General features: G+C 35.3%; 1 protein-coding gene across 2 annotated transcripts in view; it reads left to right on the top strand.

Annotated features, from left to right (window-relative positions):
* The window catches only part of Gxylt1 (glucoside xylosyltransferase 1), a 43,973-nt gene extending 27,711 nt beyond the window's left edge, over positions 1–16,262 (top strand). For both annotated transcript variants that reach the window (XM_046435997.2, XM_046435998.2), the window contains 3 exons: positions 788–911; positions 1,189–1,361; positions 10,085–16,262. In XM_046435997.2, the coding sequence (XP_046291953.1) occupies positions 788–911; positions 1,189–1,361; positions 10,085–10,246 (459 nt within the window). In that variant the 3' untranslated portion in view covers positions 10,247–16,262. The remainder of the gene's footprint in view (positions 1–787; positions 912–1,188; positions 1,362–10,084) is intronic.
* Positions 16,263–19,764: the final 3,502 nt, after the last annotated feature.

Here is a 19,764-nt window from a genome sequence, read left to right as displayed (position 1 = left end):
TAAATTTTATATTTACGGGTAGGCCGACAATGATAATGAATCTATTTCCAAAAGCATACACAATTTTAAAATGAAGCTCATTGGTCTTAATGCAGTATTCATTTTGGTCATAGATTTGCTGAAATTAGAACTGGATTTTTCTGGTTTTAGAATTTACAAAGCAAAATTATTCTTATAAACATTCAAATAATTCAATGTATGCAAAGGACAAGTGCCTACTCTGCTCTCTCTCTCAAGTTTCATGCCTTTGTGAGAAGTGACACTATAAACTTTGTTGTATATTCAGTGGACCTTTTAAAAAATGTATTTGAAACAAGTGTACATGTATATTAGTATTTATAGTCATTAAAATTTTTTTCTTATTAAGTTGAAAACTTTCACCTTTTCATGGTCCTCCTCTTAAAATTGAGATGTAGGACTGGTGATGTAGCTCAGTGATATTGCACTTGCCTAGCATGCATGAGGTCCTGGGTTTGATCACCAGCATCACAAAAGAAAAAAAAAAAGTAGTGATTAAGTTATAATTAAACTATTACTATTTTTTCTTTCCTGGATTTTATTAGTCTTATTACTCCTACATGTAACTTCAGATATCTTTTGCTATCTTCCACTCTCCTACTGGACAGCTCTTCTCACAATTAGGGTTATAAATATCACTTGGTTTTGTAGCAGAAGGAGTTTGCATTTCTCCTTGTGTCTATGTAATGGTTGCTAAAGGAAGAATCAGGAACTATCATGATGCCATTTAAAATTGGAATTCTGAGACTCTTTAATGTTTTATCAACAGAATGATATGACAACTGTACACCTAAAATGGGGAGATATACTTATGCCATTGCTTAAAAAATACAAATTAAACATCACGTGGGGTGATCAAGATCTACTGAATATTATGTTTTTTCATAATCCAGGTAATCATTTAAATTTCTTTTGTTCTTTGCATTTGTAAAAAAAAATCACAGAATATTGATATTGACTTATTATTGGTTGTTACTTATATTTGAGACAGAGTAAAACTTTTCTTGAATATGATTTAGTTGGAGAGATTTAAATGCCAACTGTATTTTATACTATTTTAAGTCTTATTTTGTAAGGGTTATATTTTTAAACTAAATGTTTTGCAAAATGTTGATTCTGTAGAATTAGTATTTGTTTCATTTTTGTTTGTTTGTTTGTTTTAAATATTAGAAAGCCTTTTTGTTTTTCCGTGTCAATGGAATTATCGACCAGATCATTGTATATATGGAAGCAATTGCCAAGAAGCAGAAGATGAAGGAATCTTTATTCTTCACGGGAACAGAGGTGTTTACCATGATGATAAGCAGCCAGCATTTAGAGCTGTTTATGAAGCACTGAGAAATGTAAGTTTTTTTTCTTCCCCATTTGGAAAAACATACAAACTTACTATGGAGAGTTGACAAAAAAAATGCAAAGAATTTTCATAAATCCCTTATTTAGGTTCATCACTTATTAACATTTTTGCCTTATTTGCTTTGTCATTGTTTTTTCCCCCTATACATTGTGTTTTTCTGAACCATTTGCCTGTTAGCCTCTCACCCCCAAAAACCTGTGTGTTTTACTAAGAATAAGTTCTCTTATTAACCATAATACCAATATTAAACTCTGAAAATTTGATTCTGGTATTTCATGTGTCTTTATATATGTACTCTCTGTTGATCAAGGAACAGTTTCTCACTGTCCTTTAAGATATTGGCCTTTTTGGAGAATAGCGCCCTTTCGCTGCCACTACCATCACTCTTTTTTTAAATTAGAATTTTCTTTATTTTGCTTATCTGACGCTCCCTCTGATTAGGTTCAGGATGTGCACTCCTGAACAAAGCACCATGTGACATTGTGTTGTAGGTGCAGTCACCTTTGTCTGCCCCTTGTTGATGTTGATTACTCCATCAAAATGTTGTTAATTTCTCCACAATATAATAATTTTTCCTCTTGCAAGAAGTTTGTAGGGACAGTCTTAAAAATCATGCAGATGTTCTGCTTTTTATCACAACTTCCCCCTCCTAGATTCCCTACTAGATTTAGCATTCATTGTTGGTTCTTGCCGAGATCAGTCTTTACTCTGGCAATTGCATATTGATGATTGTCCAGTTCTAGTACTCCTTCCACATATCATTTGGGTTCAGCCTTCTTCTGTAAGGAAGAGCCTAGCCCTCCCTTTTTGCCCTATTATTCATTTATATGTAATTGGTATGAATCTTTGGTACTTATTCCCCTTCCCCCAGTGATTTATAATATTCTTCCCTTCTGTGTTGGTGCTGAAGCTGTTTCAGATTTTGTCCTGGAGAGCATTTTTTGGCTACTTATTGTGCCATTTTGACATGTCCCAATAGTTTTTTGAGTACCTTTTTATTTTCTGTCCCAACAAAATACTCTAGGTTTATCTAATACTTTCCTTGCCCTATCTCTGAAATTAGTCATCCAACAAAGGTGCTCTTGTGCCCTTTTGTGGCTCTGGATATTAGGCTTATTTATTGCTACAAGAGTGTCTTTGCTTTGAAGCCCTTTCAGTGACAGTAGGAGATGTGAGCTCAGACATGTAGTCAGGTGTTCTCATTGATTCTCCACTTGTAGCCCGTTCCTTCAAGCTCTTTCTTGCCTTCTTCTACCCTATATTTTATACCCTTTTAACTCTACCATTAGAATCCTGGCTTCCTTTTTTTTTTAGTTGTAGATGGTCACAATATCTTTATTTAGTTAATTAATTTATTTTTATGTGGTGCTGAGGATCGAACCCAGGGCCTCACACATGCTATGCAAGCGCTCTACCGCTGAGCCACAAACCCAGCCCCTAGAATCCTTACTTCTAACACTAATACACTTCCTTATTTGCTTAACCCCATAATATATTTAAAGTGATTTCAGAAATGTTTCATTCTGCCATTACCTTCACTTCCCCACCCCGCAAAACCAAACTGCTGAAGTGTTCTGGATTTGTTTCCAGCCCTTTTTCCTCCTCCCCTGCCCCTGAACAAGGGTAAACACTCAATGCTGTGTTCAGAAGTTACCTGAAGTAATTCTTTGTCCTTCCCTTTCAATGTAATTATTTTATTTATTTGAAGGAAATTTGGGTCCATTTTTTCTTTTCAGAAAGTTTTTAGTTTTAGCTTTTATTTTCTACTCTTATTGATACAATATTTTTGATATATGGAATATTAATACACTTCAAAAAGTGAAAGCCACGTAAGGGTTTACTCAGATGTAACACTTCTTTCCTTGTCCCTTACCCACCAACCCTCTTCCCCCACAGTTTCCTGTGTCGTTTTCTGGCTTGTGTGCCTAGGTTTCTATTTGTAAGAAGGGAAGATGTGTGAATGCTTGTTTTATAATTTTATAATTTTGTTTTATAATTTCATAATTTTTCTTTTCTTACATAAAGGGTAGTATATGTATTCATTTGTTCTTTGGGTTTTATTTTTCCCCTTACTTAAAATATTTTGGAAATATCTGTACCAATCTCTTTGTTAGGACATTTGGTAGATGCTAGTGTTTTGGATTATAAATAATGTAGCAGTGTGCAGTGGCCTTGCTGTGTGTGTATGTGTATTTGGGAGGTGAATCTTCAAGGTAAATTCCTGGAGTGAGATTATTATAGTGAAGATACTGCCTGTTTCCCCTCTGTAAGGATTGTTGGCATTCCTGCCAACAGTTCATGCCCACATCCTTATTAATAGAATGTATTATCAAGATTTAAAAAATGTGTCAGTTCAGAAACTGAATCTTGGTGGAGTTTTAATTTGCACTGGTCTTATTACAAGTGAAGTTGAATATCTTTTTATATATTTAAGAACCACTTTAATATTTTTGGGAATGAATTTTCTTGTCTTTCACCTATTCTTCTACAGGTTTTTGAAAAATAATTTTATTAAAGTATGGAGTTCGCTTATTTCAAGTGTATAATTCAGTGATTTTTAGCATATGTACAGAATTATACAGCTATTTTCATAAGGGAGTTTTGATCCTCCCTTTAATTGTTAAAAGTTCTTTGTATATTGTGGGTGTTAGCCTTTATCTGTGATATATTACTGTGAATATTTTCTCCCAATTTGACTTTGCTGATGACATTTCATGCCCTTCAGAGTTTGTTTAAAAATTTTTATGTAATCAAGTTTATCAGTCTTTTCCTACCTACACTTGGGAGATAGAACCAGTTATAGGAGAATTTCCCATGCACTATTTCATTTATTACCTTTACTCTTTTGTTTTGGATGAGGAATGGATACCATTTGATCCTTTTCCAAAGGGCTTCCTTGTTGTCTCAATACCATTTATTTAAAAAGTTTATTTATTATCAAAGCAAAGAGTTGAGATACTGACTTTATCATATACTGCAATTCTCTTTGTGGTTTCTGTATTTTCTGTTTTGTTGCTTTGGTCTATCCATTTGTGTGTCATACTGTTTTAGTTATTATTATGTTTTAAAATCTGGTAGGGCTATCCTTTCTTCATAGCCTGTCCTTTTCAGTGTTTTCCTAGCCACTATATATTTATTTTCCCACAAGTATCAACTTGTTTCACTTGATAAGAGAGCTTGAGGATAATTTTATTGGGAATATATTAGCTTTATACATTTACTCGGGGAACATTGAATTTGTTGGTTGCTGTGTGTTGGATGTGGTTCATCCCTGTCAAAACTCTTATTGAAATGTAATTTTCAGTGTAATGGTATTGAGAGGAAGTAGGGCCTTTGAAAGTAATGAAGTCATAAGTGCTTCACTCTCGTGAGGGATTAACAGTGCCTTGTGTGTGAGATAGTTTTCTTTTGACGTACTGGGCATTGAACACAGATGTGCTCTATCACGGGCTATATCCCCAGCCACTATTATTGTTATTATTATTGAGACATCTTACTAAATTGCCAAGGCTGGCATCACACTTGCAATGCTCCTGTCTCAGACTCCTGTGTCTCTGGAATTACAGTTCTCACCTGGCTGAGATGAGGTTATTTTTTGAGAGGGCTGGTTGTTAGAAAGCAAGCCTGGCTCCCCTGACCTTCTGCATGTGCCTGTTTACTCCTCCACTTTCCTCCCTGAGACCCTCAATAGAAGTGTAGCAGATGTTTGCACTATTTTCTTGGATTTCTAGAATAGTGAGAGGAATAAACCTCTTTTCTTTATAAATTAACCCAATCTCAAATATTTTATTATAGGAACAGAAAACAGACTGAGACGGTGTTGTTGAGACATCTTAACCAAGAACAGCAGGCTGCCTTTCCATTGATCTTTTAGGAATGTTTTGTAATTTTCATATTATACATTTTTAACATATTTTGTTTATTCTGAAGTATGTTCATACTTTGTTTATTTGTTTACTTTATCTTTTTTGTTGCTTTTGTAATAAAGTTTATTTTAAGCACGTGCTTTATAATGACTTGGGGAAAAAAAAACTATAATGCCTTCTTCTTCCCTTATCCCAGATATCTGTTCTTCTGTGTGTTTTTCTTGTTTTTATGGTCTCCTTTTGGGTAATTAAAGTGGATTGAGAAGAATATTATACTACATGTACTTTTAGATGAATACAAATATCTAGGTGAAATTAATTTTTTTTTTTTTTAATTTGGTAGTGCCAGGGATTGAGTCCCTTGTATGTGCTAGGCAAGTGCTTTACCACTGAGCTACATCCGCAGATCCAGACAACACATTCTTAAATACAAATGGATCAAAGAAGAAATCACAGGGGAAAATAGAAAATACTTAAAATGAATGAAAATGAACCAGGTCTCTGTGAATATGCTAAAGACAAGGCTTGGGCAGATTGAGACAGCTTTGGATTTATGCTGCAACAAGGAGCTCTCCACGTCAGCTCATTCACTATTAGATAGGGAGTATGTGTGACCACTGAGCTCTCATGCAGATGTACTGCCTGCTCTGCCAGACTGTACTTAGTCTTAGGTGTGAAGACAAAACATTAATAAATAATAAGAGTGCTGGTTTTGTTTAAGTGTCAGCGTTAGAAGAGATTATGACCCCTATTTACAAGGTTCTCATTTGCTTGTGACTGAAAACCTCTTGTCTCATATAGCCTCACAGGTAGCAATAAGAATAAAAACACTATGATCCATTGTAAGAGAGACTGTACTAGAAAAAGAAAGCTTAGCAGTTTTGTCCTGAAGGGCCTGGGGAGGCCTCATTGAAGAGGAGTTATTTGAATTGGGTCCTGAGGAATGAGTATGAGTTTGCCAGGTGAGTGGGCCAGTCTGCACTGAGAACAAGCTTCAGAGGCTGTGGAAGGGTCCTGGGGAGGTCAGGATGGAGCTGTGCAGTTTGCCTGGTAGTGAAGGTAGTCAGTGGGTACGCAGCAAATGGACGAGGAGTGCTGTGCCATGTTGGCATGGTAGTCCACCACGATGGGGAATGGAATAGAGCTTTCTGCTGGAAATCAAACCTGGTGGTGGACAAGGTGCCAACAGCATTGAAGGCCACAATTTTCAGGTACTATTTGCTAAGTTTCTTGTCCTGTAGACTTGACAGATAAAGTTGCTAAATAATCACTTATCGTGATATGACTATACTTGCTAAAGAATTATGAAGTGTAGTGTTGATTTTCACTTTAATTTAACAGGCCTTCTATACCTTCAGAAACTAATGTTGTATTTTAATAATGTTGTATGACAGATTGTCAGAAGATAATAAAAATGAATAAAAACATTAATAGGGGTTTGAGATTTTTGTACAGAATAGAAAAGAAATTCATTCCTGTAAAAACACAATTCTTTTGTCTTGAGCATTTAAAAACAATCTATTATTAGTAAGTTAAATCTCTTCATTCTTGTTTGGGTGTTTTCCTTTGGTTTATAAATATTTATCCTTAAAAATATGAGTAATAGTTTTAAGTTGATTAATTACTTTTGGTTTTTAAAAAATAGATTTTATTTTTTAAATGATTTCGAATAGTAAATGAATGATTTTTTGCATTTGCTTTGGGTCTGTGTTAACTACAGTTTGTATTTATCCATTTTTCAACTTAATGAAGTTAATCAGTCTTTTATGGTGCTCTTATCTTCCCTTATCTATAATTCAGTAAGAAGTGTAATTTTTTAAAGAATTGCATACAGACAAGGGTATTTATGCAAGTTTCAGACAGTAGCTTAGTCATAGCCATGGAATGCAGTGAATAGTATGAATTATAAAGGATATGAACCAAGTTTAAAATGCAAATGCATAGCTATGTATGCCAGCAAATCAGTTTTTGTAGTCCATACATATTTGTTAAATATTAGTTTGTTGAGTGAATAAAAATTATTTAAAAATTACAAATTCAAAATGGGAACAAAACATTTTATGACTCTATGAGGTATTTTCTGCTTCATGTATTTCATTCAGAGTTATATTTCCTTGGTGTTTCTGTGTTAACTTTGATTTACTTTACACACCACTTATATTAGCATAATTATGTCTGAAAAGGAGTTTTGCACAGTACCTCCTTGTATTGTGTTGACACTCAAGGTTTTTGGATCGAACTGCCAGTTTGCCATACTTTTCATGAATGTTTTATTCTGTAAAAATGCCTCATATTGCCTAATCATGATCATCATTGTCTCATGATTTATTTTCTGCTTTTCATCTATCTATCTATCTATCTTCATGATCTTCTAGAAATTTGTGTACTTCTAGAAATTTGGGTACTATGCCAATGAAAGGAGGGAATGATTAACTGCATGGGGTGAGGCTTCCAGAGGAGCTGGCATTTGACCTGAGCCCAAGGATGATGAGTACTAGGTTCAGAAGTAGAGGGAAGGATGAGTAAGGCATAGTTTGCAGTGTGGAAAGGGCCTGCCATCCAAGTAAGGCACACACATGTGGCTTGGGACTGGGACACATAGGTGCAGCTCATGTGACTGACAGAATGCAGTGTCTTTAGGCTGTATACAAGTTTGATAATTTATATCCTTCATTAAAGGTCAAATTGCTGTGTCACACGGTGGGCTGAAGGAGTTCTAATTTATGCAACTTTGTATTTTATTTCAGAAAATATTTATCAGAAATTTTTTTTTCTACTGGTGAGGGAATAAAAATATTTAACCAAACATTCAGATTTAAATCCCATGAAAACGACTTAACCAAATCACAAGTACTATGTAATCCTAGGAATCAGCAGTCTTCCCCTAATTCTTAAATGTTTCATTTTACTGTTACAGAATAGTTAAAAAAAATATCACAGTTTGGTTTTCCCATAATTACTTGCCTGTCACACAGTCATTCAGGTGTGTGTTTTGTACATGTTGGGATGTCACTGGACAATGTCGCCTTCAACACCAGACACATTTAGGCATATCTATATATAGCACAGCACTTTTCTCAGTTTCCCATTGTTCATTGAGGTTCATCCTTTGACAATAGTTTTGAAGACTTAAAGCATTGTTTTGTTGGCTTATTTGGAAAAGCATTGCAGTATTGTGGTTCAGTGCTTGGACCTTGGAGTTGGGCTACTGGGGCAGAATCCTGGCTTCACCTCTTACTAGGATTGTAACTAGGAAAATTCTTACTCCTTGCCTTGGTTGCTTTATTGTGAAATGGGGATATTGTTATCTATTTTGTAAAGTTGTTATGAGGTTTATATTTATTAATACATATGAAACTTTTAGATTGGTATCTGGCATGTAGCAACCACTTTTTGTGCTGTTACTATTTTCATTACATTGTTCCTAGCTAAGCTTTTCCTCTTCCTTTTTTTTTTTTTGTGTGTGTGTGTATGTTCAAAACAATTTTAGATATTTATCTTCAGTATATGTGATTAATTTTTAAAATTAATCAACCTAAAAGTTATGGTCTCATGCAGTTTATGTTCACAGTCTTGTTGCTCAAGCGGTGCTGAGGTGTAGGATCTCTTGGCATCTCTTCACTGCTGAATCCCATGGCTTCCCACAGACTGACTCGCTGTGCTTAGGTTGGGGCTTTCGTTTCTTCTCCCTCCCTCAATGTACTAGTGAAACTCAGGTGTAATCTTAGGTCATGTGGATCTCTCAGATTTCAGGTTCTGAATTTACTTTGTGAGTTTGCATTTTTCACTGTCTTCAAATTTTAATGTAAACTTTTATTTTCAAGACCCATCCGTTTTTCTAATTAAAAATATGCCTAATAGAAAATACTGAGTTAAAAAATACACCTAATGAAAATCCTATGATTACAAATTATTTTCTCTTAACTACTACCATACTGTTCCCAAATATATTCATCAGGATGTTAATGTATTTAATTTTTTTTTTTTAGTTGTAGGTGGACAGATGCCTTTATTTATTTTTATGTGGTGCTAAGGATCGAACCCAGTACCTCACACATGCTAGCCAAGTGCTTTGCCACTGAGCTACAACTTCAACCCTGTTTATAGATTTTTTAATGATGTATTTATTGTTTACTTTTTGGACTTTTTTATGTGAGAGTATGAATCCCTATGAAAACTGCATAACATTTAGCAATTCTCAAATGTAGTTATTGTGGGGATCTTTTTGTGCAGATAGGGCTCTTTGGGAAATGCTAAACTATGTCATCATATTGCATTCCTCATTTTCATGCATCCCATCTTTCCTTTCTAATTTAGCCTCAAGACTGTTACCAGAGAGATTTTTGGAAGGTGGAATGGGGTGGGATGCTGGGAGCCCAAAATTTTAACTTATTCTTCATTACATGAGTACACTGCTCATTTAACTTCTTCAGGAAAAAAATTACTCTGGAAATGAGTATTCCTTCCTAAATACTTCCCAAATCCTTTTAAAAAGGGATCCCTTTTTAAAGTGAGTCCAGCTTAAATAGTTTTTACCAGGTATCTTCAGAGCATTGCTCATCTTATATCAGTATCTCTGGGTCTTCTCTGCCTTTGGACATGTTCTTCCCTTGGCTTGGGATGCTGTTTCTGTTACCCTTCTCTGAAAAGCTTTTCCTCATTCCCCCAGGGGTTTGCCATCTCTAGTAGTTCAGTATAATTCATTGGAAATATTTGTTGAACATATACTTTCTGTGAGATATTAAATGGAAGTTATTAATATTAAACTGATTGACGAAGTTGTTTGGAAAATAATTAAGTTTTTATATGTATCATTGCTTTTTTTCTTCTTTTTTTCCCCCTCTAGTGTTCTTTTGAAGATAACAACATCCGTTCCTTATTAAAACCTTTAGAACTGGAACTGCAAAAGACAGTGCATACATACTGTGGAAAAATTTACAAAATATTCATCAAGCAACTAATGAAAAGCATACGAGATCGTTATGACAGACCACCAAAGGAAAGGTGATTCTTGGTGACTGCTAAGTTAAATGGATGCAAACAACAAAGTGGCAGAAGATAAGTGTGAAGGAATAGTCTTGAATGAAATGTTTAGGAAGGAATTACTCATTTCCAGAGTAATTTTTTTCCTGAAGAAGTTAAATGAGCAGTGTACTCATGTAATGAAGAATAAGTTAAAATTTTGGGCTCCAATGATAGACTTTTTGATCTCTGATGTTTCATAACATTACTTGCTGTCATTCCAGTGTTGATGAAAATATTATAGTATAGCCTGCACAGTTCCTCTGGCTCCTACTCTCAAGTGAGTAAGAATGGTAGGGGTGTATGGATGGAAAACGTACCTCATACACAGGGTGGACACTCAAGCTGTGAGTATAGCAATAATTTTATGTCAGCACTAACCTCACTTTAAACATGTGAGAAAAAAATTGTTTACAGGGACAGAAAAGGTTCTGTTTCTCAAGAAATGTGATGTAACCAATGTAACCATTGACAATCTATGTACTTTATACATTTCATCTCCGATCTACAATATTTTTGTGACAATCGTGTTGAAAATTATTTTTAGACTATAACTAAGCTGCACGAAAAATTGAGCTGTATAAGAAAGAAGAAAAATAGTGAAAACTCTGAGGCATTATTCTGTGTGTGTGTGTGTGTGCATGTGTGTGTGGTGTGTGTGCGTGAAAGGGGGAAAAAAAGTGTTTTTGTTTTGTATGTATTATTAAACTGTCTTGCCAAAACTGGGTTCTAAGGTATTTGGGGAAGTTTTTTGTTTTGTTTTTTTAAATCACTTTAAGTGAAAATTTTCAGCTTTACTGGGCATTCTGGAAGCAAAAAATTATGTTGATAATAAAGTGATAACCTTAATAGTAATGCTAATCTGATGGTGGAAACTGCAATGGGCCAAAATATGTAAGCTATATACTTCCTGGATCAGTAAGTTTAGTTACAATGGAGTAGAAAAAGTGGTTCATTTAAACTTCTTCTACCTCAAAATGGCTTTGCAAGGTATTTTTGAAAAGCAAATGTATAGAGCCTTACTTAAGTAAATTAGACAACTTGGTGGATGATTTGGATTAGAATAATGTTACATCTAACTACAGAAAAAATAATTTTTATTGGGTTAATCTTGCCTTGTTGAACATCACACACTTTTTTTTTTTGTATCAGGGATTGAACCCACAGGCACTTCACCATTGAGCTACAACCCCAGCCCTTTTTAGTTTATTTTGAGACAGTATCTTGCTGAGTTGCTCAGGGGCTTGCTAAATTGCTGAGGCTGGCTTTGACTTTGTGATCCTTCTGCCTCAGCCTCCCAAGTTCCTTGGATTATAGGTTTGCACCATCACACCTGGCCAGGACAGTTAATTTTTCAAAGCAAGCCTTGAAGTTGAGAAAAATATTACTCTTGGTGTTCTTGACTGCTATGTAGTTAATTATAGATTCTGAATGTTAGTACATACCATGCTTGGGCACATATCTCATTTTACCAAGCGCTATGTGCTATCTTCTTTTTCTCTCTTTATATTTTAATGCTTAAATAGAGAAGGGAACTCATGAAGGAAAAATCATGCTGTTTGGCCTACACAGTGTCCTTTATGTAGATCAGGACTTTGTAGAAAGAAGTAGTCAGTACTTTGTTGTCTGCTATCTTGTGTAGTCCAGTCAGGTACAGATTGAGAGAGGAAGGTTTAAAAAGGCAGATTATTAATTGATTCTCACCCCCCCCCCCAATAAACAAATAAAAATATAAGAGAACTGGATAAGCAGCCCAGTACTCTTAGAACAGATGGGTTGAGAGAGCAGGAGCCCACTTCCTTGGCAGAATGCCTTGGTGGAATACCTGAACTGTGTTGAAATTGAGCTTGCTGAGAAAATGAGAATCCTAAAATTGCAAATTTTGGCTGATGTATATAAGACCCTTTCTAAGTGTCTACAAATGAGACCATTGCTTAGCTATATAAGACTCTTTGGGCAGCTTGTTAAAACTAGATATCCTGAGCTTCACCCTTTAGAGACTGATATACTCTCTAGGATGATGTCTGTTAAAAAAAATATTATAGAAGAGATTTAAAAATTACAAAAAAGTAAGGAGCACATAGTTCAATGGTACTCACCATTCCAATCTAATACTGGGCAATATTTGAGTTGTTTAATTTATTTCTATTTTCCCCCACTCTGCTGAAGTATCTTAAAATCCCAGACATCACTGTGAATGCTTTGGCAACTCCAGAGTCTTGTACCTAATAAAAGTAGCAGCAGTCCTCTGGCCTCATCTGATATCCAGTCCTTAAGCAGATTTCCCTGATATCTCCAGTATGGCATTGTTTAGTTGGTTTGTTAGAATCAGGGTACAAAGACAAGTTACATGATTATTCTGTTTTTAACAGGCACCTCAGGTGATTTCGATGTTGACTAGTCTGGGAACCACTGGAAATTATTTGCCAGCCTTAAGGTTGAAGTTAGAGTGCCACAATTCCTGGCCTAGTAGATCAATTATAATTGTGATTTTGAAATAAGAAAAAACTATGGGGTTATTGACAAGATATGAGTCTATATTAGTAAGTTCATTAAGATTTGATTTTTCTCATTGAATGGATTCTCTCAGCCCTATGGGCTCCAGTGTGAGGATGGCTGTGTGTAGAGTGTGGTCATGGTTTAATCCAACTGGATTGTGTGCTGTGGTCTCCTTTGTATTGTGGCTTATTTATACTGTCCTGTGGCCTACGTTGTGGACCAGCTGGAAGGTTCTTCCTCTGGTCTATTCAGACCTGAACTAATTGAGGATTTTACCGTAAATTGGGTTATGGTGAAAACTGTCTTTTTTTTTTTTTTAAAAAAAACCTAAAGTCAATGGTATCACAGAACGTCTATAACAGTTTTAAAGTGAATTTTCTGAATTTTATCTTTAAGGTAATTTTTTCCTTGAGAATTCTTAAGAAATGAAGTGCTCAGATCTAATAAGGTTAAATTACAGATGGATAACTTGGAGAACATAATATGTTTTTCAGTATAAGAAGTCTTTCAGAAAACATAGTATATCTATGCAGTTGACATAAATTATACTACATATTCTTTGAGGCTGTGTGTTAAAAAAAAACACAGTTTTGACCTCAGAATTATCTCTGGGCTACAGTATCACCAAAGTGGAAAGATTAAAAGGTAGTCGAACTTCATTTGTATAAAATAGTCATCTTAAATGAACTTGGGAAACCTTTAGAAATATATTTTGTGATTTATATTTTAAGAAAATTATTTTTTCCTCATGAAGAAGAGTTCATCATGCATACAGTAACCAAGTGATTTGGGGACATTTTGAGCCTGCAATGTTATTACTGCCTACGCATTGCTGCATTGCTTTCAATCAGATGGCAGTGTAGAGTGACAGGAAGACCAGGCTGAGAACAAGATCTGGATTCTCTTCATGGTCAGAGGCCTCAGGTATGCTGTTTAGACTTCACTAAGCCTTAGGTTTTTAGGTGGAGCCAGTAGTGTGCCCTTCGAGCCTCACAAGAGAAGGTGAGACTTCGAAGAAAGAATGGATTTGAACACATCCTGCCTGGTCTGTTACACCACACCAGTGTTAGCTCTAGGTTCTGTTTGGCCCTGGTGGTCCTATCCTCAGGCCAAATGTTTTCTGGCATATATCTCCAATAAGAATTTGCTTATATTATGTAAGGAAGAGTTTTTCAGGAAGAGAAAGTAGAGAAGAAAGATGTAAATGAGTAATCAGAAAAGAAGGAAAAGAGAGGAAGTGAGAAAGGGAGAGGAAAGAGAAGGGAATAAGAGAAGGACAAAAGGCAGAGTAAAGGAAGCATGGAATGAAATGGGAAAATTGAGAAGTAGAGATGGAGAGGAATGGTGTGGAAGCCTTTTCTTTTGGAGTTGTGCCCCCACCCCCACCCCAGGTCACTGTCTGCCTTAGTCCTGCAGGTCAGGAAAGATGCTGGTTACGTGGCAGGAGGCTCAGGGCCTCGGTTTGTTGACCCTGCAGATAGATGCTCACTGATTTTTCAGTACTAGTGATTCAACCTTTTTTCTTTTTTTACTGGATCCCAGTGTATGATCTGGGACCTATGGAAACAATATCTTCCATTTTAACTTTGCCCTTTGGATTTTGTAATACTAAATTTGGATTATGTAAGACTAACCACATTCACCAGGGGAGGCTGGGGTGGAGGGACTGCTTTATCAGGTCTGGAGGGCCAGGAATCTACCATAGTAGTTTTCCCAGATGATACTGATAGGAGCTGAGTTTGGGAATCATTGCCTCATCTTGAATGGTAGCTTCAACAGTAGATCACATTGTTTTATTCCTCAGTAGAGAGGTTTTCAATTGAACTATTGTGGCTGCATTAAAGAGAACAGGAGATGGTAGAAACACTAATTAAAGAGGAAAACCTTAAGAGGAATTTTTTTTTTTTTTCGTTGGTACCGGGGATTGAACCTAGGTCCTTATGCCTGCTAGGCAAGCACTGTAACACTGAGCTGCATCCCTAGTCGTTGCTGTCTTCTTTTTTTAGACACTTATAATTTAAGTAATAAATACCATAGTTATAATGTTTCTAGAAAGACCACTGATCTGTTTTTATAAAGTAACATTTTTGATTCCTTAGAGTAAATAGGAAATAAAAGTAGGGGTGCAATATGTCAGGTGTGGGGCCAGTTATCCATTTATGAAATGCAATTTCAAGTATCTTGATGTAATCATTGCCTTACTGCATTTTAATATTTAATAAAAGTAGATTAATGATTTGTACTATAATAGTTATCCTTTTATACATTGCCAAAGCAACCCTTTTTTGCTTATTAAAGTATGGCTAAACTATTCTGATGTTTGTTGTTTCTTAATTCATTGAACATAAAGCTAGATTTTTTAAAACTAAGTTATATAAACTTAAGACAAGTCTAAAAGGTGGCATAAGAATCTAAAAGAAAAAGCTATGAGTGAATAGGATGTTATTCAAAATCTAGCAATTACAGGATTATGAAAAATAATAGGATAGCATAAAGAATAGCATATTAGCCTGGGCAGTTTAAAATCTGTAATCAATTTGATCTGCAAATCAGTGTCTGACTTTGAAAAAATTGTTTTATCACCTCATCTCTAATAATTCCAAATGTCTAGGGGAATATTTCTTTAGAATTTTCTATAAACTTAGTTTTCAAACAAAAGAGAGCTTTTGCAAAGATTTTCTCTTATCTCTCTAATACTGTGAACACTAGTTGGAGGGTCTGTGCTCAGACATCTTAATATCAAACTTAAGAACTGATGTGCAACCTTTGATTAGATTTAGTTTCATGTACAATTAGAATATGTGAGCATATACACCCATAAAATACATCATAGCAACCCCTTTTAAAAACTGGTGAAGAGAATGCAACAGTGAATATTCTGTTAAAAAATAAATTGATTTTGACTATGATGGACCGTAGCTGTTTTCAATAGTCATATAAAATCTCTTCAGGGAATATTGGAATGTTACTTTTGTTGTGCAAAAATAATCCAGGGCTTGTAGTATTTTTAAGGAATATGCCATCCACTCAAAATTATTCAGAACTGACTTGTGTCCACATGCATTGTCACCAGTATTTGAGAGTTGGACCAGTGGTTTTTGAGGGTGCTATAACAGATTTGAGAAGGAGACAGTCAGAAACTGCACCAGTTCCTGAAATAAAAAACTGAAAAAGGTTGAAGATGTCTTAATATTTTGAGTAACAGTTCCAAAGTGGCAGGAAGGCATCATGGTATACTGCAATATGTAGAGATTATTGCCCTGTAACTGCTTTTTACCTTAACCTACTTTGTTTTGAGAGAAATGTGAATATCTTCCTCCAAGTATTTTGTGTATTTTGGGAGTTATTAAAGGAGAGTATAGAATTATACATTTGGTTCTAACTTGAGAATAATGAAAAGTTGTTTTATTCAGTTTTGAAGGAATTCGGCATATCTTTTTATTGAGAAACTGTTGCTGTTACTAAATAAACATGTACTCAATAAAATGTTTAATTTTTTTGAATGATGTCTGAATTATTCTAATAAATAGTCAAAAACAATTTTAGGGGGGCTGAGGATGTAGCTCAGTGGTAAAGTGCCTCCCTGGCATGTACGTGGCCCTGGTTCAATCCCCAATATTGGAGAGAAAAAAAAAGTTTAGGTAGTCAGTGCCCAGCATCAAAACAGAGAACAATTGTATGGTCTTTAAGTGGGGATGCTGGGTCACTAGGAGTCCAGGTGGAGAGCAGTTCCTCAGTTGCCTAATTTATCAAAGACCTTGATGCCTTCCTTGTCCCCATTGCCATTCTCACCCTGTGATCTTGGTCTTCCCTCCTGGCTCCAAAGTGACAGTAGAAATTCTAAGTGGCAGATAACAACCAGAGGCTGAAATAAAATTCATTTTTATGAAGAAGGTTTCACTTTCCCTTGTAGTTACAGCAATACCTATCTAACAATTGCTTTGCAAAGGGAATCAAGTTCTTCTGATTGGTTCAGACCATGAAGATTTGCCACTAGACTTAAAAATGGGTTCCTCTTGAAGAATGGCTACTCTGCGGAAGGAGAGCAACATCAGAGATCTGGAGTTGTTGGGGTAGAAGGACAGAGAGTTTGGGCGATAGCTATTGGGTGGGCAACAGGCCATCCCTTATTTTACTAACTAAAGCATTTGCTGTAATTTCGGAGGGGATCAAATTTCACATCTAGAGAAGAGTGCCCTTTTTGTATCAGGGACTAATTTCGTTTTTAAAAGCCAGTAATATTATTATCTAACATTTTTTCAATTTTGCATATTTTATTATATCGTAGTTTTTCGTCGGGGAGGGTCACAATCGTAGTATAAAAGGTTTGGGAAGATTGTTGAAGGTGATGATGGCTTCTGATAATAATTTAAAAATCCCTTTAAGCTGGTGATGAGGAGTTTATTAATATTAGCAATATGTTTTAAATTAAATTTGTAAATTATGAAATGTCCTCATTGAAATAATAAATTTAAAAGTATATGAAGTAAAGAAACAAAAAACCTTCCTGTTCGTCTACAACTAAAAACATTTGGTGTGCATCCTCTCAGTTTTTATTTTTTTGGTGGTGCTGGGGATTAAAACCAGGGCCTTAAGTAGGCAAAGCATTCATTCTACTACTGAGCTACATCCCCAGCCCTCTTCCGGGTCTTTTGTGTCACACATACACATGGTTCTAAAAGTGGCTCCTACCTTATGTACTCTTCTATACGTTGCCTCTTTTCACATGATATATGAGATATTTCCTTGTCATTACATTAGATCCACCTCATTCTTTAGAGTTACATATTATTTCAGAGTGGTATCCTTAGGAGAGATAGTACACAAACTAGTGAAGTACAAAAGTATATAGGCAATCAGTTTCAACTTGATAGGGAAAGTAGTAGTTTTCCCATTTTCCAGTTAAATGTGATTTAAGGAACATTAATTTGGGAATAAAATTGTATACCTCAAGCATTCAAGTAAGTGTTAAACTGATAAATTTTTTTAATTAAAAGTGAAATTTATTTCTACAGATTATTTGGTACATATAAATAGAAATATTTGTATTTTGTGAGATTGACATCTCTGTTACTTCAAGTTTCTCTTCCCTTTTTATTTTTTAAGGAATATCTTGAATATGTAAAGAATATTAAGTTAAAGGAAATAATTTGTGAAAATGAACAAAAATTCTCCACGAGATTTGACTGTGCCTGGCCTATTGTTCTTTAGTTTCTATGTGTATTAACTGGTTGATATAGCTGATTAAAAGAGGTTTTAGAATAGTGCTCTCCTGCAGAAATATACATACTTGAAATTAATTCCAATAACATGTTTTATTTAATGCAATATATCCCAAATATTATCTGGACATGTAATCAATATAAAAATGTCAGATATTTCACATTTCTCGTACTATACTTCATATAGCATTTTTCATGTATAGTGCATCTCAATTTGAACTTGCCTATTTCAAGTGTTCAATGGTCACTTGTAGCCAGTGGCTACCATGTTGGATGGTGTGTATCTAGAATGTAAATTCTGAAGGCACTATCTGTTTTCACTGTGGTATGTCTGTCAGTACTGTAATTGTACATGATAGATGCTAAAATTTATTGAATTAATTTTAACTGAGAAATGCTTTTTTCTTTCCTTGTTTTTTTGGTAAATTTGGAAAAGGGTTTGAACTCTTGCCAATTTCTTTATAAAAGCATTAAATAAAATTCTCTAATGTCTACTCTCATTAATGGTGAAAGATTAAAATTAAGCCACAATAGGTCAATTTTAAAAATCCTAATGAAAGTCTTTTTGTTTCAGAAGAAGCTCATGAAGTCGGTTTACAATCAACACTGGGACTACCTATGTGCTCAATGATAGGGAAATGATTAGGTAAATGATGGAATAGTTGTCACTTGGTATATGAGGCACATCGGATCTGTGACTCCCTCCCCCAAAAATCCGTCTCAACATCCTTATATAAAATGGCGAATTTGCATATAATTTACACACATTCTCCCATATTCTTTAAATCATCTATACAATATTTATAATACCTAATACAATGTAAATGCTAAATTTACATTTTAAAAAATCTACATGTTCAATATAGATGCAACTTTCTTTTTAAACTCTTCTTAATCCATGGTTGGTTGAATCTATGGATGTAGAACCCATAGGTATAGAGGAAAGCCTGTACATTATTTTAGATTAGTGGGTCTTATCTGGAGACAGTTTTGATCCCCAGTGGACACTTAACAGTGTTTAGAGTCATAATTGACTATCACAAACACAACTGGGGAGTGGGTTGGGGAAGAGGGTGGGTGTTACCAGCACCTAGTGGGCCAAGACCAGAAGTGCTACTAAACTTCCTGTCTCAGGTCAGTCTTCCATAGCAAAGGATCATCTAGTCCAACATGTCAGTAGTGCCACTGTTGGGATGCAGGTAAATAAGCAATTAAATATAAGATGCTCTTTGATAATTGGTAAACAGGATGCTAAACAGTACAGAGAAGTCAACTCAAGGTGGCAGAGGGAATGCTTTCTTGGAGGAAGTAACATCTATCAAAATACATAGGAAAAGTCAGCCAGGCAAGAAACGTGGTAGTTTTTTAAGAAGGACTGACTACAGTGCCTCAGGTTAGGGAGATGACTTAAGTTCTGGAAACCAAAATAAGTTTTTTTTTTTTTTTTTTAAATTTTAATATTTATTTATTTTTTTAGTTTTCGGCAGACACAACATCCTTGTTTGTATGTGGTGCTGAGGATCGAACCCGGGCCGCACACATGCCAGGCGAGCGTGCTACCGCTTGAGCCACCTCCCCAGCCCCCCAAAATAAGTTTAGATTGTCTTGATCCTATTTCCACACCCACAAGTTCCTTTCCAAGCCATTCTCTAAAATGTAATCAGAATGATCTTCCTAATGCAAGATTCAGTAATATTGTCTTGCTTAAACCCTGCCATGGCATTGGTAGTGATATGCAAACACAGCAGGTTTTTCCTCTTGATTTCAGATTAGTGAAAAGGCC

Source organism: Marmota monax, unplaced genomic scaffold (assembly GCF_021218885.2).
Source record: "Marmota monax isolate L192 unplaced genomic scaffold, Marmota_monax_Labrador192_F-V1.1 WCK01_AAM20220418_F8-fsc00012, whole genome shotgun sequence".
NCBI classification, from domain to species: Eukaryota; Metazoa; Chordata; class Mammalia; order Rodentia; family Sciuridae; genus Marmota; species Marmota monax.
Note: the sequence above shows the minus strand (reverse complement) of the source record. Positions and strands in the feature narration are given on the sequence as shown.